The sequence below is a fragment of the Aquarana catesbeiana genome, linkage group LG02 (genome assembly GCF_042186555.1).
Source record: "Aquarana catesbeiana isolate 2022-GZ linkage group LG02, ASM4218655v1, whole genome shotgun sequence".
In the NCBI taxonomy this organism is placed as follows: Eukaryota; Metazoa; Chordata; class Amphibia; order Anura; family Ranidae; genus Aquarana; species Aquarana catesbeiana.
In genome coordinates, this window is record NC_133325.1 from 423108011 (window position 1) to 423134819 (window position 26809).

The following is a 26809-nucleotide window of genomic DNA, read 5'->3' on the forward strand; positions in this document are numbered from 1 at the left end:
TATTTCAATAGCATCCAGCAGATCCAGCTCCCTGGAACCCCTCGTCACCATAGACAGCAACCTCCGTGTAACTTCCTTCTCAAATCTACAACTCCCAGTAATCGCATCAGAGATGGGGCTGTCACACGTTGAGTTTGTTGTTTCCCCTAGTACAGAGACCTCAGATACCTCCAGCGGTTACTGCTTATCCGGGCAACTTTACTTGTTTTGTACTCCCAGGGAACCGTAGCGGGGTGGATCTTGGGTCACTACCCGATGACTACTCTGCTCTGTTTCAGTCAATTCCCCCTCCTTGCTCTGACTTACAGTGCCTCTAGTAATGGCTCTCCCGACATGGGGACATGTGTCTCCATGTCGGGAGAGCCATTACTGGAGGCACTGTAAGTCTGAGCAAGGAGGGGAAAATTTTTAGAGCTTAACATGTATAGAAGCAGGAGCCATGCTTAAAATGCTGATGTGGTATCTAGGAGCCTTGGCACTGTGTGGTATGAAGAAAGATGCCCAATGTACCCATGGTCTTTATGATATGCTTGATTCATAGTACATTGGGTGCTTTTTTTAATGTAAGTGTTCATTTTATGAGTTTCTTAATAAGAGTGTTATACAGAGAGCACTATTGGTCCTATTCTGTTTTTACATGCAATTTGCCAGCAATTTTGCCGCTGCCAGAGGAGAGTAGTAGCCAGTGGAGGAGCAAAGTCCATACACAGCTTCTGAAAACGCTTCCTGGGTGGAGCGAAATGCATTAAGCACGGATCACTTCTGGTGACGTCACGTCCGCTCTTTGTATCGCAGATCGTGGGTTTGAATTGCAAAGAGACGTTTTTACATGGTAACACACAAGAGGAGATTATTGAGCCTATACATATAGTTTTTCCCTGGTTGTTGGAATCCCTGTGGAGGAAAATATACAACCATTCACTGGAGGATAAATATCAATACAAGCGCAATATATACTTCAATTTGGTGAGTGTGGGCACATCAGGAGGAGAGCACAGAACGGCACTTTTTCTGACAGCACTTGTCACTGAAGCACATTAAGGCTGGGTTCACACCATTGAATCGAATTGGATGCGGGTTCCCTGCATCCAATTAGCAATAGCAGGAGATTTTGACCTACTCTCTATTCATAAATAATGGATTTTTAAGTTTTTTTTTTTACCTCTTCTATTGGTGTTTAATATCAGAATGTTCATAGTATGAATTATAGTATTTTAAGAATATTACAAACTGTAAATTCTCTGTAGAATGCAAGTTTTTTTGTGTTTAGATAGATTGAGATTACTAGCAGAGGGCAGCTGAGCAGGAAAATCTGTCATTACTGGGGAGATTGTTGCTGTAACCTTGGCCCTGCCAACATTGGATACACCCATAACACACCTGTGTACCAATCTAGGGCGTCATTACTACAAGAATTCCTGCCTGTAGTAGTGTACACTGTAATAGGTGATTCCACCAAGTAGGTTCAGTGATTCCTTTCCTCAGGCCAAATCTAAGATGTCTTTACCATCATCCAACACACACCCTCTTATTTTATTTATGTATTGGGAACATTGTGCATTGGCCATGGTCCATAGGAGTTTATGCTAAAATACAGATTACTTTGCATACCTGTATTATTATTAATTGCATTTTCTGCACATGTACATCCTGTTCACTATATTGTCTACTACTGTCTTTTTTTTTTAAGGTTGATAAGCTCTAGACCAGGGCTAGGCAGCCAGCGGCACTCAAAGCCTCTTTTGCTGGCACTCAACTCCCTCCCTATCAGCAGAGCAGCGCAGGGAAGTGTCAGTGAGACACTAATGCATTCCAGTTTCAGAATTCCCCACGCCGCACCTGCACTGAGGGGAAGGCACTGCGCCCCCGCACATTGTAAAAGATGGGAAACATTGTTTGGATCTCTAACTTTGCTGTACATGCTATTGTCAGCTTTTGTGATGGGGAAGCGATTGGGTGCAGTTCTGCTGGGGGGGTCAAAGCAAATCACAGTCCTGCTAGCCCCATCGACCATCTGGAGGAAGATGACTGGCTTGGTTGCCACTACCAATCTCAGAAAGAAGGGATTTCACTGTGATTGAGAAAATCACAATCAGGTTACAGTTTGTGGAATTACTTTTGAGCTTCTGGGAACTTTGTTGAAATGATTCCTAAACTGAAACCCTGCACTCTGTGTCCATTTAAGCCACAGCCAGTATTCAGCGCAATGAAAATCACACCCAACTTTTGCTGTGGCGCTTCACGCCACACTTTTTCTTAGCTCCAGGGGCCCAACTTATGATCCTGCACACAGGCCCACTGCTTTCAGAAAATGCCCCTGAGCTGAACTCCTGTTGCACATCCATTCCAGGTGCTTGTATGTGACATCACATACAAGCACGTGGGCTGGATGCGAGAGGTGGATCAGCAGGATGAGTGTGCAAGGACAGGTAGATGTGTCTCATCTCTGCTTCCTTTCACCACTCTGCATATCACACATATCATAGGTGATATGAGGTGGGACAGAAAAGCAGGAGGGTACAGTGGTGGTGCAGATGTGCAGGGAGGTACAGTGGTGGAAGAGATGAGAAGGGGGTTCTGCAGTGAGACAGAAAAGCAGGGGGGTAAAGTGATGGGGCAGATGAGAAGGGGGTTTAGTGGTGGGACAGAAAAGCAGGGGGGTAGAGCAGTGGGGCAGATGTGAAAGGAGGTGTATTGGTGGGACAGATGAGCAGGGGGTTACAGTGGTGGGGCATGAGAGCAGGGGGGAACAGAAGTGAGACATGTGTGCAAGAGGTACATTGGTGGGGCAGATTAGAAAGCGGGTTACAGTGGTGGGGAAGATGAGAAAGCTGGTTACAGTGGTGGGACAGATGAGAAGATGGGTTCAGTGTTAGGACAGATGAGAAGGTGATTCAGTAGTGAGAAAGAAGAGCATGGGGATACAGCGGTGGAGCAAATGTGCAGGGAGGTACAGTGGTGGGGCAGATGAGAAAAGGGGTACATCGATGGGGCAGATGAGAAAAGGGGTACATCGATAGGGCAGAAGAGCAGGAAGGTTACAGTGGTGGGCAGATGTGCAGGTATAGTGGTGGGAGGGATGAGAAGGGGGTTCAGTGGTGGGACAGAAAAGCAGGGGGGTATAGTGATGGGGAAGATTAACAGGGGGTTACAGTGGTGGGAAAGATGAGCAGGGGGTCACTGTTGGGGCAGATGATAAGGGGGTTCAGCGGTGGGACAGAAGAGCAAGGGGGTCCAGCAGTGGGGCAGATGTGAAAGGAAGTGCATTGGTGGGACAGATGAGCAGGGGGTTACAATGGTTGGACAGATGAGCAGGGGGTTACAATGGTTGAGCAGAAGGGCAGGGGATACAGAGGTGGGGCAGATGTTAAGGGCGTTACAGTGGCAGGGAAAAGGAGAAAGGAGGTACATTGGTAGGACAGATGAGTGGGGGGGGGTACAGAAGAGGGGGGAAATGTGCAGAGGAGAAAGGAGGTACATCAGTGGAACACATGAGTAGGGGGTTACAGTGGTGGGGCATAAGAGCAGGGGGAACAGAGTTGGCACAGATGTGCAGGAGGTACAGTGGTGCGGCAGATGAGCAGATAAGTTTAGTGTTAGGACAGATGAGAAGATGGTTCAGCAGTGAGATAGAAGAGCATGGGGGTACGGCGGTGGAGCAGATGTGCAGGGAGGTACACTGGTGGGGCAGATGAGCAGGGGGTTACAGTGGTGGGACAGAAAAACAGGGGGGTAGAGTGGTGGGGCAGATGTACAGGGTAGTACAGTGGTGGGCCAGATGTGCAGGGGGTTACAGTGGAGGGACAGATGAGCAGGTGAATTGGGGCTGATCTGAGGTGTGGAGATGCATGAATTGGGGCTGATCTGAGGCGTGAGAGTGCACGATATTAATTTCTCACTACGCAAGTAGTTTACAGCATTTACTTTAGAAAAAATAATTTTTGTGATTGAGTGTGAAGTTGACATTTTTTTGTAATAAAATCGGAACGCTCAATTTCTTTGAAAACATTTTTCGCCACACTGTGCTCAAAAGGTTGCCTACCCCTGGTCTAGACAAATCTCAAAACTATGCCATTCTGTTTTTCTTACGTAATAGAGAAAATAGCAGGACGTTGGACAACAAACACAATATTGTACCTGCACATATTGCAACATAGATAATATCAAGAAAATATGTGACATATTCTGTTCAGAAAAAGATGCCAAAGAGTGACTGTCGATGACAACCATTTCATAGATAATTTGACAATGCAAGGAGAATATAATCTTTGTGATATAATAGAGCCCGATTCTAGCTTTTAGTTGTTTTAAATGCCAACTCCGGGCTCCACCTTTCCAAAGCCCCCTTCCCTTTTTCTGATATCGTCTGGATGGCCATGTTAAGTACTGAGTACACTTTCTCCTCAGTTCTCTCCCAGTGGTGGACTGTCCTGGATAATACAGAGCAGCGCTGACATGATGACATCAGTGCAGCTCTCTGCATCATTATACTGTGCATGCAGGGCCCCATGCACAGGGGCAGGGCTATGACATCCTGCATTCACACCTGGGCATCTTTTAACCCAGACGGTTGAGGACATCTTGTGACCAAAAAAAGGTACTGTGGGGCACGACTTTAAAATATTTTTTTAACACATGTGGTCAATTAAAGTGTATCTTTAGCCAAAACTTGAGGGGTTAAATACCCTGCCAGTCTATTTTGTGTTCTCTGTGTACTAACTATTGGGGAAAATTCAGTTTACTTCTGGTGCCAGAGGTGCAACAGGAGTTTAGTGGACATCTCCCAAAGTGATGGAAATTGAGGGGTGAATCTCCTCATCCAAGTCAAAGAAAGCTTAAAAAAAAAAAAAAAAAAAAAAAAAAAAAGCTGACAGGGTCTAAACCTTCCCCACTCTGAATGACCTCCAACGCACTCTATTTGAGTCCAGCTCATCAAGGACACACCTCCTGGGATTGTGTGATGAAGATGACTGGGGCTCATAAGAGAATGCCACAGAGAGCACTGCCACGTTGATCAGGACCCACCCACCACTGTGGACAGAAGACACCTGTTAAATATGTATGTATTTTTTAAGGCTGAGAGGTTGTTTTTTTTAAGGCTGAGAGGTTGACGGGGGGGCACAATGAAGATGGTATTATGTTTTAACAACTTTCTTGAATCAAGCACAATGTTTCTTACACATGCAAACATGTGAATCTTGCAGTTAAATAAATCAGATCCCTTGATCGTGACATGGCATTACCTTGTTTTGATGTATTTTCAGTGGGTAGGTAACGGCATACATTCTCCCTGTACCCCATACGTTTATAAAAGCTACTCATACTAAAAGCCTTTGTACTAACCAAGCAGATTTTCTTGCACCAAATAAAATTCACCATGTATCTTATTCTCTGTTCTGTTGATTTGCTATCCCATTAATTTCACTATTTATCAGGGCTATTAGTAGTAGCATTCCAGGCAAGGTTTATCTATACATAAATGTATAGACTTGTACTGCAAAATATGCTATATATAAACAACGTGAATAATCAAAGGTGACATATAATAAAGAAGACAAGTAAGGTATATTTAAACAACATATTCAAACAGCAGCATCTAACAGTGAATACAGGTGATGACAGCAGTCTGGCATTACATCAAAATAATTTTATAGTAAATCCAATAGCACCCAATATTATAGTATTTTGCCATATTCTCAAAAATATAACATTTGTCATATAAGGACATAACAAGACATAACAGGACACAACATAACGTGAATTTGATACTTTTTGTAAGCTGATAGGAGAACTCCTTTCTACATTTCTTTTTAAACATTGGGCAGCAAGCAGTGACATACTGCAAACTATGGCAACTAGCCAAAAACTATCTGGGTAATGAACATGACTTCTCTTTGTTCATGTTATTAGGATTTTCACTTCAAAAGGAGATTTCCACCTATGTCTGATGAAAATACTCTCTGAACAGTGTGCAATTAGGACCCCCCCACAGTTAGCTCTGCACATACCTCTGTAGAAATAAAGCTTTGCAAGTGGATTGGCTTTTTCCACCACGACTCCTGGCCTGGGCTTGGATAATTCTTGAGTTTAACCGTCTAGACTCAAAGGATAAAGCTGAACAGCTCAGAGCATTGGTAACCAAAATGCGGGTTGGTGGCTCTATTCAAACTACTGATAGCAAGGGATATGATGAAGCAATATCCTGGCCAGCCAATTTAGCACACTATCAGTAGACTCCTCAGATGCAAATGATGCATCCAACTCTAAGGCGCCTTTCACACGGACGGCTGTTCTGCCGCAGTTAAAAGCATATAATATGTTCTGTGAAATTCAAGACTCCAGGCACTGCGATCAGCTGCATTTGTACAGTGTGATTACCTTAGTTTACTTGCGTTTACATGCAGCTGTGTTTAGCTGCATTTGGAACATTCTTGCCATTTCTGATGTGCTTCCTGTTGCTTTTCTTTCCTTGTTGCCGCTGTTATCCGCAGGTGAAATAGTACACTGCGATTACCTGCAGTTATGTGCAGATAGCTGCGCTAAATCGCTCCTGGACACAGTCAATTCTATTTTTTCTATCCGCACCAAACTGCATGTAACTAAATCGCAGCTAAACACAGTGAGTGTGTGAATGGGACCATAGGAAAGCATTGTGTGCTTTTAGCTGCGGTAGAAAACTAGAAAATACACAGCTAAAAGCACCATTCTATCCCTCCGTGTGAAAGGGGCCTTACCCTTCATTTAGCAATAGGGAGAAGTTCCTTCCTGATGCAATTTCCCAGTGGAACCTTATACTGCATCAAAAGCCAAACTTTACAGTTTTGAGAGCTTAGACCTTTTATGAGGTTTTCATTGCTGCTTCTGTCCATGCAGGGAAGAATCGCTCTCTCTATTTTTCCTGGTGGCAGTGTCATTGGAACTGTGGTTAAGTGGTTAACAGAACAGGAAGTCGGGGGGAAAACATCTTTCAGTGGGGACACCAGTTTCCCTCACTTTGGAGATATTTGCCCACTGTCTATTGTGTGTATGGGACAGAAAGTGAAGGAAAATCTCTCCAAAGAGGGAAAAAAAAAAGAAAATCTTTCAAGGGTTTTACATATCACTGGCTGGCCATGCATTAATCATTTTTTTTGTTCAACCAGCAGGTTGAACAAGAAAAAAATGACCCGATTCTCACATTTGAGGTGGATGGGGGAATTCCTCCCACTGTGCTATTGTGTTCTGACAGTGGGAAGACTTCCCCGCCATTAGAATTCACTGATCAGTGCTGCCGGGTAAAGCCATTGGCACTAATCGTTTGGGAAAACTCAACAGGCTGGTTGTACAGAAGTCAATCTACCGATTGACTTCTGCGTTACCAGCCAGCCCATAAATGGAATCGAAATTCAGCCAGTCCCTGCTGAACAGGCCAAATTTCGATCCATGTATGGTCGCCCTAACAGTGCAAAGATAGGCCAGCTGTTTAAAAAAAAGGTCTGCAGAATCTCCATGTAGAAGAAGAAGCAAATAGGGATATACAATTATATCTTAGGCCTCATGTACACTGCTGCTGCTAAACAGATGTTTAGGAGCAGTTGGGCATTTTTATTCAACTGCTCCTGAACTCTCCTCTGTTATCTTATCAGTACATGTACACAGGGTCATTTATAGTCGTTTCTAGGCAGTTGAGTTTAGAGGCTTTTTTTGGAACGCAAAAAATGGGTTCAGAAGCTGAGTTTAGAGGCATTTCAGCGCCAAATGAGAGTTACCACGTTTAGCCCCGTTTCGTTCACAGGCGTTTTTCATTTTCGGGTATTTTGAAAAAAAAAAAAAGCTTTTAAAACGTGGCATGTAAACACCCGTCTGTCAAGTTAAATCGTTCAGCAGAGGTTGTAAAAACATCCCATGTACATTAAGCCTTAAAGTGGACCTAAACTGAGCTTTAGCTCCATCACCTACACCTGCTGCTCCCTAACCTAATCACCACTGATATATCAGGACCACTCCTATTTATTTTGAATGGAACCCCAACATTCTAAAAGAATGGATCTCTAATGTACTCTGCTGCAGCTTTTAACTATTACTACTACTGTGCATTTTGGTGTGATGTGGCATGAAAAGTATTGAATGTGTATTTTCTGGTCCATTATGGTGCAGTAGCAGCCAATTCAAATGAACAGGCTGCCATAATGCAAGGCACATAAACAGGCAACATAACACACATTAACATACCAGAGTGAAAGGACCTAAATGGACTCTTAAAGTGGAGCTAAACCCAATCATTTTATATGATATTGTAATTTCAAAAGTAATTTTTTAGTATTTTTAAATCCTTAGCTTTTAAAAAATTACCAGGTGATCTGTCCATAAAAGTCCTTATTCAGACACTTACTTTTATAGGGTGACTACTAATTTTGCTGCTGTGATGTAACTATGTCACATGGGTTACAAGCAGTGGCTCTGACACATTGCATCGGCATGGTTTACCACTGTCACCATTAGGAAGCTGGTCTAATGCAATGGTGTGTAACTGTCACTGGAGCAACAGTATGTTGACAGTAAGCGGCCAAAGGAGGCTGATGGATATAAAATAAAATATAAAAAAAAAAAAAAAGGTTAAAAAAAATTAATGAATAAAAGTTAAGAACAGTATTTTCTGAAAACAAAATCAATGTAGCGCCTTGGAGGTTAGGGTCAGATCTTGCTCCCCAGATGTCCTAGAAACACCAGCTGGTCCTCAGTGGAAGTTTGAGGAGCCGTACAGTTGAGTTTGAGTTAGTTTAGGTTAGAGAGCTGCAGGTGTAAGGAAAATAGGTGGATTTTATTCGGCTTTGAATGCAAAGCTTATTCTATGCCATCTCAGTCAGAAGTCAGTGCAGAGAGGAACCCAAGTCCTCTGTTGTACATGAAATTTATCAGCATATTCAATTTTTCACATACATATAGTAATCTCTTCTGTATTACATAAACCATTTACTCACTCTACAGTGAAATGCAACTAAGAGTGTCCTTTTCTCTAAAGCCATTGCACATCTTTACTTACAATCAACATAACACAAGACATTATAATATTCACCAAATATGGCTTGTCTAAACACACAAAACATTAGGCTATTGTAATTTATATACTAGTGCTGTAATACGTGAAAAAAAAAAAAGAAATGTAAAGTGCCTTTTAAAAGGATGAAGCTCATTTTTCAGCTTTGAAATACATTCACAGCAATGAGAAAGGTGTACTAGTTCATATTTCCTCCACCTCCAATACAATTCTGTAATTTACGACACATCTGAAACAGGTAACATATTGCTTCAAATTTTAAACTAATAACAAGGCAGAGTTTTATAACAAATAAGACACACTTGCAGCCATTATTTCTGCAAGTACAATAACTAATAATCATCCTCATTACATTGCAAACATGCTCAGTGAATAACAAACATCGCTATGTCAGGCCAATTACGATAATCTTATGTATTTACACTAAAAGGCCAGTTCCACTCAAAACTGGGCATACATACATTGATTCATCTGTCAACTTGTTAAGCCACAATGAAGGTGTCACTCTCTTGCAGCTGAATTTAACAGTTTTGTACTTAATCTCCATGATTGATTAGCCATCGCGGCACCTTCATTTGGCTTTGTAAGGGCACCTACTGGAAGGAGGGAGAAATTACAGGGGAATTCCGCAATTCTTAAGAGATATAAGATGCCAGAGGCCGATTCATTAAAATATTAATGAATGAAAAATGAAGGTAAGCAATTTAGCATAAGTGGAACTGTTGCTAATAGAAACCAATCAGGCATCACCTTTCATCCTACCGTATTCCTTCCTATTGTACTCAGTTTTGTGGGTGATTTGCTGTCAGTGCCCATGCTAGGGATTTGAAATCCCTGCTCTTCTCCCTCTTCTTTCTGCAGCACTTTCAGGATAGATCAGAGCTACTCCGATTTGTCAACACTGGCATAGAACATCATTCTGATCCAGCACTGACAGCTCATCACCGGGGAAGGTAAGTACAGCTCGGTGGGTATAGTGTTAGTTTACCTTTTCTGAAATGGTAAACTAACTCTTGTAATATTTAGGGGGCTAGGCCATACATAACTATGCAGCTGCTGTGTGTGCTGTAACATACCGTAATAGCATTCACAACATACAGTATGTGGCGCTGAATTCTGGCAGCTGTATGGGCGATAACCTGTCTGCTGACGAAATGAAAGACAGAAGGGCTAGGAGCTTCTCTGCCATTTAGGAGAAGCCTTATTTTTTTATTACTGAGTTTATAATTTCCCATTGATTGGCTGAGGTGGTAGAGATGATAATATGATATTACAATTTCCACCTCAAGCGGAACTCTTGTATTCACGGATAAAAATATAACCCAACTCACGAATGGTGGAGAAGCATTCGGCCTAACTTAATTAGACTGGAAACTGCCTGTACTGCAGCTGGAACACAGCGCCACTTACTGCATACAGTTAATGTTATTACAATATATTTATATCACACATAATGGATGCATTGCTTAGCAATGGAAAGAGTTTGTTTTGGGCCAGCTTGGCCCATACAAACTTTTTTAAAGTTTTATTTTATTGAAACCTTGAATTTTACTTTAATCAAAAATTATAAAAATCGGTCACTATGACCACCTCTATACTTGTGTGTTTTTGGTTTTCTCCAGTTTTAATGAATTGGTCTGAAGATACAGCACAACTTCATATACAACTATTACACTGTTTTTTGCAGAAATTGGTCTTTAAAAGGAGAACTCCAGCAAGAATCAATTATTATTCTAACATTCAAAGTAGATTTTCTGAATATCAAAAAATGTCAAGCCCTTAAGACCCAAAACACATACTAAATATGCGGTGTGCACTTCTGTAATAATCATTGTATGTGTTTAACAGCTCTCCCTGTGTAGGCAGCTACTCCTCTTGTTGAAGCCTCACTGCCAGCCTGCGCCAGACTCAGCAGTACCCTACACAAAAGAGGTGCTACTGGCACATAATATATACTAAAGGACCTGCACTCTCTCAACTGCCTACTGGTCAACAGGGATAACAACAAAGCACATAACAGGTAAAATTTTAATCATGTATGTTAGTACACTGGTCTTTTGGCTGCTAATGTAATTTGAGTTCTTACTCTGGAGGTTCTCGTTACTTGAAAGCAACAGAAGCAATACTTAAACATAATAGACTTGAACTTTGACATACAGGAAAGTCTGCACTCTCTAGGGCATATCTCCTATTCTCGCCTGAATCAGAACAACATGATCAGAACACTGTGATAGGCTGATACTCAGATGGAAGTGTTTTTTAGATTACTTTTGATGAATATTAACATTCCTGATTAGCTATTTAAGGGACAGCTAAGTTTGAAGTAAAGATGGCAACCCTGCAGACATGTCAGTTATTAAAATGTTAACAACATTCAAAAATGTAAGAGCATAACAGAAATGCAGTAATTTCTTCATTCAAAAAAAAATAAGTACGTTCAGTGGGTTCTGAAAAGTTTAGGGATACTTGTAGACGTGGTTTACAACAAGCTCTCATTTTGTTTTTTTATTTTTTTTCTTATAAAAGATCTATTAACTGATCACTAATCACATGATGTGATCTATTCCTGCAACCCGAGTGTTTCTCAAGTCTCAAGATTTCAGACCTTATTTATATTTGCGATATATACTTTATTTAAATGTGCGTAGCTAAATATCTGCACAGTAAAATAATGGGTTCACTATTTACACCCACTATTTAGGCTTGCAATTTCCATCACTTCAAGACCTCCAAAGACACGCTATAAGCATAATTATACATATTTTCTTACAGTTTAAAGTGGAGTTCCACCCAAAAGTGGAACTTCCACTCATCAGATTCCTCCCCCCCTCCGGTGACACAGTTGGCACCTTTCAGGGGGGAGGGGGGTACAGATACCTGTATATTACAGGTATCTGTACCCACTTCCGGCATAGATAGCCGCAGAATCTGCGGTTATTTACGCCACTTCCTGCTCCCTCCCCGCTGCCTGCTGGGAAACACACGGGTCCCAGAGGCAGCAGGGACCATCCGTATTGCGCTGCGCGACTCGCGCATGCGCAGTGGGGAACCGGGAAGTGAAGCCGCACGGCTTTACTTCCTGATTCCCTTACCGAAGATGGAGGCGGCAGCACCCGAGGACGGAGAGACGCTTCGGCCTCGGGTGCCGACATCGCGGGCGCCCTGGACAGGTAAGTGTCCATGTTTTAAAAGTCAGCAGCTGCAGTATTTGTAGCTGCTGACTTTTAAAAAAAATTTTTTCGGCGGCGCTCCGCTTTAAGTTTATGTCTGGGCAAGATTAAAAAAAAAAAAAACAAACAATACAGGCACATTTTCCATTATTTGGCCCCTAAAAAATGCCAGTGATCTTGTGCACTTTTTTCTCTACTGCACTACAATCCTAAACATTTGTATCAGTCTGTGCAATAAAGAACACTCTTCCCATGTTATGGAGATAATGACAGGTGGAAGTGTTCTACTTCCTGTTTTAAGGTAACAATGTTGCACAGTACAGTGAACCAGTATTGTCACCTTAAGACGGGAAGTGTGTTACTGGCAGGGGCACCAGGTGAAAATAAACCAAAACAGTTTAAAAAATAAAGGTACTGCAGTAACCACATCTAAAGGGCTGGTAAGCTGCAAAATATAATTTTGGTTCTTGGGGTTGGATACACTTTTGCAAACAAGCATTTGTCAGAAACCCCTGTTCGCCATTGTTGCATATGGAAGTAATGCCATAATCACATGAATAAAAAAAAAAAAAAAAAAACAGGTAATAAAGGCTCTAAGGTCAGTGCTGGTGTGCTACCATCCTCTCCCTGCCCTTATCATCCTTCCAGACTGTCATTTACACTTGACAGATATACAACCAGACTATTTCTGATCACAGAGATAAAAGTAAGATGATTTTTACCTATTTTTTTTTTTTTTTTTTTATTTCATGCTGTTTTGTGATCAGCACAAATTGAGAATTAAATGATTTTTGGCAGCCTTGGACTACAACCCTCCAAGCCTGTCATATATCAGTTGGTCAAAAGTATGTGCGGGTTAAGCCGCGTACACACGATCAGAAATTCCGTCAGAAAAAACTTGGATGGTTTTTCGGATGGAATTCCGCTCAAGCTCGCCTTGCATACACACGGTCACACAAAAGTTCTCTAAATTTTCGACCGTCAAGAACGCGGTGACATACAATGCATGCGACGAGCCGAGAAAATGAAGTTCAATGCTTCCGAGCATGCGTTGAATTGTTTCCAAGCATGCGTGCTTTTTTGCGCGTCCGAATTGCATATAGACGAACACATTTTCGGAGAGGATCTTTTTCTGACCGAAAAATAGAGAACCTGCCCTCAATCTTTTGCTGGCTGGAATTCTGCCAGCAAAAGTCCGATGGAGCATACACACGGTCGGAATTTGTGACCAAAAGCTCACATCTGACTTTTGCTGGCGGAATTTCTGATCGTGTGTATGGGGCATTAGTTTATGCTCCTGCTGACTGCTTATGACTTTTTTTTTTTTTTTAACTGAACAGACATTCTTCAGCTGTCTTCCATTGCTGTTCTAATGAAATATTAGTACCCTACTAAGCTTGTAAAACTTTCATGTGGTATGTTAGGCCAGTGCTGGAGTTCATGCCCTGTTCAGCATGCACTACTGGGGAAGAGAAAGGGAAGAAAGTAGCAGCATGGGGCTGCAGAGTAAACCCCATTAACCCTTTGAACGTAATCGGTGGTCTGTGCTGATATATCAACAGAAAACCTGTTGTGTTTGTGCGTAGTCGTCCACGTTTTCTTTTGACCTGTCCTAGAGCATTGTATTAACCTAGGATTACAACCCAAATCTTCAAAGTGGAAGTAAAAGGCAAAACCTACCTAAAACCTAGTACACATGGGCCGAATGTTGGATGGGATCGGCCGGTTCAAAAGAAACTGGCCGACATTTGGCCCATGTGTAGTCAAGGTATTACTGAAAAAGGACTGCTGATTGGCTCTGGATCAACACTCTCGGCCAATAGCTGAGAGCGCTGACCGGTGTGTTTTGGCGGGAGGGCGTCCCCCTGTCAGAACACAACAGAACAGCAGGGGAGATCACTGTACCAACGTTGGATAGTTAGTACAGTGGCTCCTCCTGAGCTGTCAGTTTTTTTTTTTTGTTCAGCCCTGCTGGGTTGAATGAAAAAAAAAAAAAAACACTAGTGTGTACTAGGCTTAACTCTAAACCTACTCCCACCCCCATTTTAAGCCAAATCTATCTAGCCCTGTAAAGAACAGATCACTACACTTACCTATTCTAAAGCAGCGGCTTCAGTGTGTAAGAGAGACAGCCGACAACAGAAACCCTATAGTAAGTCTACAGGTGATGTCACTTTCCAGGCATTTCCCAGCCATTGTCAGCTTTATTCTGAACACAGAATGTGCTGCGAAAGCCTGGACCGGAGCAGCTTCAGAATAGGCAAGTATAGTGATCTTTTCTTTACAGGGTTAGATAGATTATGCTTAGAATGGGGGTGGGTGTAGGTTTTTCCTTTACTTCAACTTTTTAATCTAGCCCTAGTTGAAAGAGGACAACAAATATTTACCGTCCTGATGAACCAGCATACTATATATTGAAAATCTTCCTTTCTTCATGGGGTTGTTCCATTTTAATCAAGTGGTATGGGCCGCAAACTATATTCTGCTGCAGTCAAAACATTTTGCTTATAGCAAAAGAGGTAAAACACTGATTAAATGTAACACGCACATTGTAGGAAAAACATAAAAACAAGAAAATAATGACAGCATTTAGGACAGCTTCTGAATACATGACCTAGATTGTCATTAGCTATATACATACTGAATAGATCTACATTTCCCTTTGAAGATATGTTTTCTCAAATCTAGTTTTTACAGAAAAAAAGGCGACATACTAGTTTACAATGGCTGAGGGAATCGAAGGGCGCTTTGTCTGAACTATCTTTTGTTTTGATCCCTTCATTTCATCTTCATCTTCCTCGGTTTCACTTTCGCAGACGTGAACAACTACACTAGGAGTGGACTCAGTCCCTGCATGTAGTTCATACTTCTCTCCTAGGAACAAACAAAAGAGAGCATTGCAGCATTATAATAGTGATCCACAACAAAAATAAACGAGGGCCTCTTTACACAGAGAACATGTACAATAAAGCTTAATTCACACAGACTTACTTATGCATGGGACTGTCTACATGTGGATGCATGGAACACCTGTACATCCCATGCAAAGGGTTGTCTACACCCGCATGGGATGTACAGGTGTTCCATGCATCCACATGTAGACAGTCCCACTCATGTCTATTGGGACGCACTGGCGTCCCACAGCCAGTGGTCCTAATTTGACAGCTGTGCAGGTGTGTGTCCCTGAACACAGTGTGCTTGCTCAGCCCAAAGAAATGCTCACCAAGCAGCAACACACTTACGCGGTGTGCACAATTATTAGACAAGTGAGTATTTTGACCAAATCATCATTTTTATGCATATTGTCCAACTCCAAGCTGTATAAACTTAAATGCTTATTGGATTCAAACATATCTGGTGATTTGAATTTGTGTAATGAGGGAGGTTGTGGCCTAAGGAGATCAACACCCCATATCAAGGTGTGCATAATTATTAGGCAGTTTCTTTTCCTCATGCAAAATGGGCCAAAAAAGAGATTTAACTGACTTTGAAAAGTCAAAAATTCTAAAAAGTCTTTCAGAGGGATGCAGCATTCCTGAAATTGCTAAGATAGTGGGGTGTGATCACAGAACCATCAAACGTTTTGTTGCAAATAGTCAACAGGGTTGCAAGAAATCTTTTTAAAAGACCATGATGGTTATACAGGACAATGCTCCATCGCATGCATCAAAGTACTCCACTGTGTGGCTATCCAGTAAAGGCCTTAAAGATCAAAGAATAATGACACGGCCCCCTTCCTCACCTAAACTAAACCCTATTGAGAACTTGTGGGCCCTTCTTAAATGGGATATTTACAGTAAAGGAAAACAGTACACCTCCCTGAGCAGTGCCTGGGAAGCTGTGGTTGCTGCTGCACAAAAACCTGACCGTCAACAGATCAAGAAACTGACAGACTCCATAAATGGAAGGCTAATGACTGTTATTGAAAAGAAGGGTGGCTATATTGGTCACTGATTTTATTTATTTTTTTAAACGAGTTGTTTATTATTCTCACATTAACAAATGATAAAAGATAGGAAAATGTATAATAATTCTGCACACGAATAGTTGCCCAATAATTGTGCACACATAGGAGAATATCTAAGAAAGCCAAAGCCTCACCTTTTACTTTCTTAACCACTTACCGCCCGCCATATAGCAAAATGACAGTGGCAGAGTGGTTTCAATACTCTGATCGGACGTCATATGACGTTGCCAGGATATTAAGCCGCTGCGCGCCCCCGGGGGCACGCATCGCGGAGATTGTTGTTGCGGTGTGTCAGTCTGACACAACGCAACTCTGATCTAGGTAAAAAGTCTCTGACGGAGACTCTTTACCACATGATCAGCAGTGTCCAATCACGGCTGATCACAGTGTAAACAGGAAAAGCCATTGATCAGCTTTTCCTCACTCGCGTCTGTCAGACGCGAGTAGAGAGCCGATCGGCTGCTTCTCTGGCAGGGGGGGTCTGTGCTGATCGATTATCATCGCAGCCCCTCCAAGGATGCCAACACTGTACCACCAGGGACGCCACCAGGAATGTCACCACCAGGTATGCCACCCTAGACCACCAGGGATGCCAATCAGTGCCCACAATGGGCATCACTGATTGGCAGGCATTATTGTTGGGCACCGATTGGCATCCATCAGTACCATACATTACAGTACATTAGTGCCACCTATTAGTGCCGCATATTAGTGACCATCAATGCCACCTCATCAGTGCCACCTTATCAGTGCCACCTTATCAGTGCCCATCAGTGCAGCCCCTTTAGTGCCCATCAGTGAAGGAGAAAAGTTACTTATTTACAAAGTTTTGTAACTGAAACAAAAAAAGAACATTTTTCTTTCAAAATTTTCGGTCTTTTTTTTTGTTTAGCAGAAAATAAAAATCCCAGAGGTGATCAAATACCACCAAAAGAAAGCTCTATTTGTGGGAACAAAATGATAAAAATTTAGTTTGGGTACAGTGTAGCATGACCGCGCAATTGTCATTCAAACTGCGACAGCACTGAAAGCTGAAAATTGGTCTGGGCATGAGGGTGTATAAGTGCCCAGTACTGAAGTGGTTAAATATTCAGGTTTGAGGTTTATTAACATTTTGGATTGACCTAGAGCATTGTAGTTGTTCAATAATGAAATTAATCCTCAAAAATACAACTTCCCTAATAGTTGTGCACACAGTGTATATGCGAGAGCTTGGTTGTTTCATTTTATTATGTTTATTGGTTTTAAGCAGTGTATAAACAGAGAACAGCAGATGATAAAGATGTATTCAAACAATAAAATCTGCTTACATAACCAAGATTCTAATAAGCAAAGTCAATGCAATCAGAAACAGTAATGTGGCCTGGCCCGGAGAATGATTGCTACAGAGAAGAGAGGAGAGCTTGGTTGTTTCATATTACTGAATGCAACACCTCTGGCTATTTACACTGTACAGGCATTATATTTTTTTATTCATTATAGGTGTTTTTAGAGTGCCAACAATTTACATACTGTACTAGAGACGATTTACTACCAAGAATATTATCCAACAAATTATTCACCGCTACAAAGCATTATTAAAAGGGTAAGTCCACCCAAACCTCATATACAGGCGTGCTCAAAAGTTTGCACACCCTGGCAGAAATTGTGAAATTTTGACATTAGTATTGGAAATATTCTAGTAAACCTTAATACAACAAGGCCCAAATATTGTACTCAACAACAAGCGCTTAGGAAAATGAGTTGCAGGTATTTCGTCGTTTCGTCACTCATGACATCATCTGATGATGTCATGAGTGAGGAAACGTGTCAGAGTGGAGCTACACAACGTACACACACACCAGGTTATCCAAGGAGAGTCTGAAAGCTCCTATCGTAAGCAGCAGGAGACGCTGTTAGCCTGATGTATACTGTGAACACCGCTTGTCTAATTTTTTAATCTTGTAAGTGTACACCCTGAAGGGGGGTATTCCCTTCCTTTTTTATCATTTGATAAAATTTTAGAAACGGGATTAGGCTATGTTTGCCCCTCTTTTCTATTTTTGGTTTGAAACACTGAACCATTTGTAAGCTGATCGTCCACTGAGGGAGAACATTGACGGTGATTCCCATGGTCTATGATTACATGCCAAAATCAAGTATGGATCTGGTAAGAGTTTCTACAAGAGGGGGCTTTCTTGCACCCCCCCCCCTTACTTCTGAGCACGTGTGATGTAAAATACAGCATAGAATGAATGCAGCTATCCTTGATGACCACACTTCATAGGATGTTTAAAGGACTCATTCAGAATCATCCACGTTAGCAACATGAAGTGTACACAGACTTTATCAATTACAAGTTACATATTATATTTTTTTTAGATTGCTCTGTATATGATCAATCATTTCATTAGCACTGCCATTAGCCCGTTTAGGCTTATTTTTATTAGTATTGGAAATATGACTGATCATGCCAAAAAACTGTCTTTTATTTAAGAATAGCAATCACATGAAGCCATTATCACATTGTTTTTTGGATCCTTTTGATCCTCTTTCTTGATCTACCTGACCTTGGCTTGCTATCTAGAGATCCCCAAATTTTCCACTTCTTATTAAGTGGTTTAACAGTACTGACTGGCATATTCAAGGCTTTGGATATCTTTTTATATCCTTTTCTGTCTTTGTAAAGTTCCATTACTTTGTTACACAGGTCTTTTGACTGTTTGTTTCTACCTCCTCATGGCTCAGTGTCTAGCCTGCCTAGTGCATCCATGTGAGCACTAACAAACTCATTGACTATACACAGACACTAATTGTGCTTTAAAAAGCCACAAATGTGGGAAATTAACCTTTAATTGCCATTTTAACCTGTGTGTGCCACCTTGTGTGTCTATACCAAGGCCAAACATTCCAGGGTATGTAAAACTTTTTATCAGGGCCAGTTGGGCGATTTCTGTTATTATGATTTAAAAAGGATCCAAAAAACTATGTGATAATAAACAGCTTCATGTGATTGCTATCCTTAAATAAAAGACAGTTTTTTGGCATGATCAGTCATATTTTTAATATCAATGCCAAAATTTCACAATTTCTGCCAGGGTATGCAAACTTTTGAGCACAGCTGTATCAGGTTGTAGCAGATGCCGAAACATTAAACTGCCTATTTCCTATATTTCTCACAGACTCTGTTGGTGAGATGTCCAAGTTTATGTTTCCAGGTCTGTACACCTACTATCGACATAATAAAGGGGGTCCCACTATCTGATGGATTTTTGTTCCAATTAAGTTTAATGCAAAAGGAAAAGTTGGAAGACACAAAGGTGGGGAGAAACACCTAAAACTGCCAGGTGGACAGGCGTGGAGTTGGAATTTTTACAGCCAGATCTCACTTTTGGAATACCAGGTTCTGTCTGTAACTGTAAAATCACTTTTGGAAGGACAAATAGTTTATAAACTGATCAGGAAATTAAGAAACAAATCTCAGGATCTTGCAAAACCGGTCTGGTAAAACCCAGATTACGTAATAACCAAAACTTATTACTAAACTAGCTCAGTCAACCTCGGAAGTAAATAGAGGAACCAGATATTATGTATGTAATAAAGAGATTAAGAAAAACATATTCACACTCTTATCTTGTAAAGACAGAAGCAATATATTTTACAGGTCTTACTCAAACAAGCACTGTTAATTTAAGGTGCATAGCAGAAAAACAAATATTATTTTATTTTTACAACACATGTACAGAAGTACAGTACCTAACAACCACCCAATAAGCTTTATCTACTGAAAAAGTGGGTACATTTCATAAAAGATTTTTAATTTAAAGCAAGGATTTGTAGATTAAAATAAAAGTTTACCCAGTACTAGTGGGAAGTCTTAAGAATTTAAAATGGAACTATGTTAAATTTTGTAAATGGGTGGAGCGCCGATTTGTGTAAATTTTCACGTTCAGCAAGGGTTTTTTTTAATTACAGTTTCATTTTCTTCACAGCCTTAAAAGTATTTTGGGTGTTAAACCCAAAATCAAAAACGTAATATATTGCAGTTTACCAATGTTTAGATTTGTTGGCTGCATTCGTTTTCTTTTTTCGCCCTCATCTGGTGATCTGGCCAGTAACAAACCTCCTGTATTAGAGTGCCCCCACTCTGGATAAAGGAGCACAGGGGGCACATGTGGACAGTAGCATTGTCAGCTTGGGTGAGAGGGGAGTGTTAGATGTACTAGCAAATTTATAGAAACACTAACAAATTGAAGCCAAACTCCAGCTAACACTAATTTAGTTACAGCAACAGTTTAATAAAGGTTTTACAGAAATAAATAAAAGCGGATCATTGGAAGCACCCCTGTCAGTGATAAAAGGTTTGTCTCATCCTTGTAACTGATACATTCTGCAGGACAGCTTGTTCTTTTGGAAAACAACAGACTTACTGGCCAGATCACAAGGTGAAAATAAAAGAAAGAGAGCCTAAAACAAGAAAACAAATTCAGCCGTTACATCTAAGAATTGGTAAATTGCAATATAACATTTTTTTGCTTTTGGGTTTAATACTGCTTTAAGCACTTGTTGGAAATTTAGGTCACTGCTCGAGTGCCCCACTAGCTCCAAAATCTACAAGGTAGAAATCAAACCTCTATTTCTGAAAAAAGTCAAAGATCAGTCCGCGCCAGACTGTAGACATGGGGGAGACGGGAAGCGGAGAGGGCCCTGACCCGAAATATGCACATAAGATCGATCCGAAAAAGCTGACCTTGGAGCAGCTGGAGTACATCAGACAAAAGAAGATGGCTCAGTGGGCAAAGAGAAGGGAAGATGAGAAGCAGAAATATCATCACTGGCCTGGCCATAGGCGGCATCGTGCTGGGGATCTATGGATACACCTTTTTCTTTGTTTTTAGATGAACTAGAAGAGGAAGCAAAAATGGCTCGAGCAAGATATCCAAAAACATCTGCCAATTAAATAAGGCAATTGAAGATTTGTTTATAATTTTTATGATGCATGGATACCAACTTTCAGCGTGGGCTAAGGAGCCAAATACCTTCCCACTCCCTGTATCTCTCAATTGACCAGTGAGGCAACTTGCTGTGATAAGGCTAGCATTGTGCATGGCAAAAGTGTTGGCACCAAGTTAAGTTCGCCTTAAACCCCTTTCACACATATATATGTCCGTTTTGACGGACTCCGCTTACTCAGCAGGGATCGATCCGTTGATCCCCGCTGAGCTGGCGGATGACAGGTCCGTCTCCGCTCACTGTGCAGGGATGGACCTGTCAGAGATCCACTCTCCTCTATGGGGGATCGGATAAAAACAGATCCGCCTGTCCGTTTTCACCGGATCCGCCAGACGGATGGAAAAATCGGGTTTCTATCCATCTGCATTTAGCGGATCGGATGTCAGCGGGCATGTCACCATTGACATCTATCGCTCCATAGAACTGCATGGAGCATTCGTTCAGGTCTGCCTAAAAAACTGACAGGCGGACCTAAATGGTCTGCATGCGTGAAAGGGGCCTTAATCTACGCAAGTCAAGATTTCCATATTAGGAAGTCATTGATTTTGGGGCTCCAAGGGTACTCAATCTACTACCTCTAGGTGCTTGCAATCCATTTCTAATAGCAAATCTAAGGTTTAAGGGTCTACACTTAAGCATCACTGCAGTGATTAGAACTGTATTAACCGATTCCGGACCAGCAGCCGCAGTTATACTGCAGCAGGTTGGCTCCCCTGCACGAAACCACGTAGCTGTACGTCGGCTCATGGGGTCCCCATAGCAGGCGTGGGGGTGCTGATGCTCGTGGCCGACGGTCGCGATGACCGTCGGCCACAAGCGATCGTGAGCAGGAGACACAGAACAGGGACGAGTGTGTGTAAACACACACTTCCCTGTTCTGTTCTGACAGATCGTGTGTTCCTAATAGCTAGTAACCACGATCCGTCACTTTTTCTAGTTAGTCCCCTCCCCCCTCAGTTAGAATCACCTCCCAGGGAACACTGTTAACTCCTTCACTGGCCCCTAGTGTTAACCCCTTCACTGCCAGTGACATTTATACAGTAATCAATGCATTTTTAATCGCACCGATCGCTGTATTAATGCCAATGGTTACAAAAATGTGTCAAAATTGTCCGATGTGTCCACCATAATGTCGCAGTCACTATAAAAATCGCAGATCGCCAGCCATTACTAGTAAAAAAAAAAATAAATAAAAATGCTATAAATCTATCCCCTATTTTGTAGACGCTATAACTTTTGCGCAAACCAATCAATATATGCTGGGGATATTTATTATAGCAAAAGGTACAAAATATTGTGTTTTTTCAAAATTGTCTCTCTTTTTTTGTTAATAGCGCAAAAAAGAAAAACTGCAGAGGCGATCAAATACCACCAAAAGAAGGACGTCAATTTTGTTTAGGTACAACGTCGCGCAATAATGCACTAATATATAAATATATATATATATATCACATTTTTTTCTTTGCACTTTATTAAAATGTTGTCATGACATTTTAACCACTTCAGCCCCGGAAGAATTTACCCCATTCCTGACCAGAGCACTTTTTGCGATTTGGCACTGCATCGCTTTAACTGACAATTGCGCGGTTGTGCGACGTGGCTCCTAAACAAAATTGTGGTCCACTTTTTCCCACAAATAGAGCTTTCTTTTGGTGGTATTTGATCACCTTTGCGGTTTTTATTTTTTGCGCTATACACAAAAAAAGAGCGACAATTTTGAAAAAAATGCATTATTTTTTACTTTTTGCTATAATAAATATCCCCCAAAAATATATAAAAAAAACTTTTTTTCCCCTCAATTTAGGCTGATACGTATTCTTCTACATATTTTTGTTAAAAAAAAAAAAAAAAAAATCGCAATAAGCGCAAAAGTTATAGCGTCTACAAAATAGGGGATAGTTTTATGGCTTTTTTATTAATATTTTTTTTTTTTTTTTTTACTAGTAATGGCGGCGATCAGCGATTTTTATTGTGACTGCGACATTATGGCGGACACGTCAGACAATTTTGACACATTTTTGGGACCACTGGCATTAATACAGCGATCAGTGCGATTAAAAAGCATTGATTACTGTAAAAATGTCACTGGTGAAGGGGTTAACCACTAGGGGGCAGGGAAGGGGTTAATGTGTGTCCTATTGTGTGTTCTAACTGAAGGGGGATGTAGACTGTACAGGGAAACTAACAGATCACTGTTCATACTCTGTATGAACAGACGATCTGTCAGTTCAACCCTCAGAGAACCGGAAACTGTGTTTACACACACAGCTCCCGGTTCTCAGTGTGCCCCGAGTGATCGCGGGAGCCCGGCTGTGATCGAGACCGCTGGGCACTCGCATCGGCTCGGGGGGGGCGAGCGCGCCTCAGGCGGTGCGCACACGCCCCTAGTCGCTGTTTATGTTACCGACGTAACATAACGGCAATTTGTGCAGCCGAGCCATGCTGCCACAGTACCACTGTGGTGGCTGGTCGGCAAGCGGTTAATAAATGACAAAGAACTCCTAGTGCACCATGCATTATAGAGGGGAAAATTGAAAGTTATCTAATTTCAGACAGTCTCTGTTTAAGACCCCAATAGAATTATATAGAAGGAGGGGATAGTTCATTCACTCTTGTGTACAAAATTTCAGCTTTCTACTGTGGACTTGCTTTTTATAAGAACAGGAAGGGAAAACACGTTGAAAAAAGCTTCACCTACCCAAATACTTGGAGCTTTGGCGAGAGATATACACTACAGATATATGTGCCTAGGTCAGATTTCATGAATAGGATTCACAACCACTTTAAGTCCAAACGAAAAATGAGTTTGAATAGTAACATTTATCCAAATCCAATGTGTTAGTTCAGGGGCTGCATTTCCGACCCCTTCATCCCAGCTTGAAAAAATTAAACTGTGTACGTGGAAAATTTTAATACCTCAATAATTTTAGTAGGAGTTTGTACAGCAATTCATCAAGCAGCTATTAAACCAACTGATGGCAGATTGCTATGCAAACTTAAACTATCATTTAAGACTGAGATCTGCTTAAGATTGTATTTAAATAATAAGTGGTAGATGGTATGTCCTAATAGATACGGCACCTCATCCCTAAATAGTAGTATATAAAAAGGGGCAAGGAAAATGGGATTATTACAGTGCCATGAATGGATTAGAACACGTTTTTATAAAATTATATTTTTATTAATATATAAATCTAAAAAGTATACATAATTAATACATATACATTCTGAACAGGTGGATTCAATCATATACAAATAACAATCAAAATATTGACCGACACCAGAGATGATAAAAGGTAGTCGATAGTCAATTCATCCCAACTAGTTTCGCCAATACATTGTATTAATTGCTAATTCCCCTGATGAAGCCAAACGAAAAAAATGACACTAGAAAGAAAAAGAAAAAATACATTAATAATAAGGTTGAATATGATGACAAGATGCAAGTGAGCGTCATGTTACGGAAAATCACACTATTGTCCAACCTGGACCCCCAACCCCCCCAGTCCCAGATCAAAGACGTACCATGCCAAACTCCCGGGACCCAGAGCAAGTACCATCAAGCAGGCGGGGACAATAGTCAAACCCAACCCTGTAATTGGCTACAGGGGGCTCAGAAGATGCCTAGAAGAACTAAAAATAACAGCGTTGTGATTATACTTGGCTCTGATTAATTATGATTCATAATGTGGGCTAATAAGCCTCAATTACATACCCTAATTGCACACATAAAAGGCACAGGGAAATGTGCTGGATGGATAGCGGTATGGTGATCGAATGGGTAAGTCAAGAAGTATCCGTAGTGGCCTGGGAAACTAAGACAGCAATATAATGCATAGAGGTAGTATTAGTGAGGTATTCATGATGCCATAAATAAAGAGCATATTGTTAAATGATAAATAATGCAATATACTCTAACCGAATATATAAATGCACTTACCAAACAAAAGCAAAGGCCAATGTTGATAGTAAGGTGCACAGTGCAGTTAGGGTCCGACCGTCAGAGAAACTAGACAAGGGAACCCCTCAAACAAAGCCAAGCCTCCCGATGGATCCAAGAAACATTATCTAGATACAAATTCAATGTGTTTCTAATCAATACACAGATTACCAGATATTGTGAGGCTAGAAAAAGGCTCATTTCTATATTTATGGCAGAGTTAGTTTTACCTTGATGGAGCACAACCGAACCGCAGCGCATACCCAATGGCAAGTGAATGAAAAGATGAAAACATTTGGCAACCTTAAAAGCCCCCCACCCGACCAGCATAGGCAATTAGCCAATCGGGAGTGGACAAAGATCGGCCCGGGCGCATGCGCAGTGACCAGATCCTAAAGCCTACAATGCCCAGGGTGCCGTGCGCCAATCACATCACATGGTATACTACCACGGATGATGATCAAGAAGGCGCAGTGCAGGCATCGGGGCCTGACGGTGAATGGGAGGAGAGAGAAACTCCGCCAATTCAAGGAGGCTAGAAAGAGACGGATGTGTTGACGAATCGGATACATTGCGAAGGCCCCGGCCAAAGGGGCGGGCTGACAAATTGGTCAGCCCTTGGGTGTCCATGCAGCTAGCATAACGGCACAACCCCGAATGAACCAGGGTCGGCAGGGCGGACCAGAAATGGGAACAACAAATGAGGGGGAGGAAAAAGGAGGTGCAGGGTGGACCAACAATACAGCCGCTGAATGTAGGTTCAACCGCCAGAGGGCGATTACAGGGACATAACGCTCACAAAAGAACCAGAAGGTGTAAAGTAGAAAAGAAAAAAAAAAAAAAAAACAATATAACAATACATAATATGACATCTTGTTTCAAAATTCTTTAAGTTCTATAAGTGAGTAACGCATACTTTAATGGGAATAATGCATTCAGTAATATTGTATACACAATATCAACAGCAGCATAGAAAAACTTAAAATTAATAAAAAAGGAAATAAAAAGACAATCCATCCTAAATTCATTTGGTATACATCCTATTAAAAGGACAGGGCAGCAGTGGTAACTGAATGGAGGCAAGAGGTGAGAACAAGATGATAACTAGATTGAGAGCCTGAATAACAAAAGACAATCAGACAATTACAGAGGCAAAAGATAGGCATGTCAGTAGACGCAAAAAAGTCAAAGCAATATATGTATTTTAAACTCAAGTTCATAAAAAGGATTTGAAACGGATGTATTCATTTAATCCGGGAAATTTTATAGCGTCCAACAAGTGTATCCATCTTGTCTCCATTTGGAGCAAGGTGGTATCAATATTGCCCCCTTGAGCATGTGAAGGTACATGTTCAAGAGCGCAAAGCGAACAACATCAGGATTGTAATTATGTTCTCTAGCAATATGTTTATTCAAAGCCGTGGTGGTTAAATGTTTGTATAGGGGTGCAATGTGGTCCTTAATGTGTTTAAAAAACGAACGCTTGGTTTTTCCCACATAAGAACAACCACATGAACATAAGGCCAAATATACTACTCCAATTGTCTTGCAAGTAACTCTATGTCTGGCAAAATGAACATTACCATTGGGAAGAGCAATATCTCTAAAGTTGAGGATAAAGGGACAAATGTCACATGACCCACATGGAAAGGTGCCAACACTGGAATAATCCACCGGGCGTCGAACCATGTGGTGGCTGTGAA

The 26809-nt window shown here is 41.3% G+C and overlaps 1 protein-coding gene across 2 annotated transcripts in view; it reads right to left on the reverse strand.

Annotated features, from left to right (window-relative positions):
- Positions 1–599: 599 nt before the first annotated feature.
- RCAN3 (RCAN family member 3) overlaps positions 600–26809 on the reverse strand; it is a 67068-nt gene continuing 40858 nt past the window's right edge. The window contains exons 5-6 of one of the 2 annotated variants that reach the window (XM_073615478.1): positions 14922–15081; positions 600–894 (exon numbers count right to left, since the gene is read on the reverse strand). In XM_073615478.1, coding sequence (XP_073471579.1) covers position 894; positions 14922–15081 — 161 coding nt within the window. In that variant the 3' untranslated portion in view covers positions 600–893. Of the gene's footprint in view, positions 895–5543; positions 15082–26809 lie in introns of those variants that run through there. The other variant, XM_073615477.1, reaches the window with a different exon arrangement.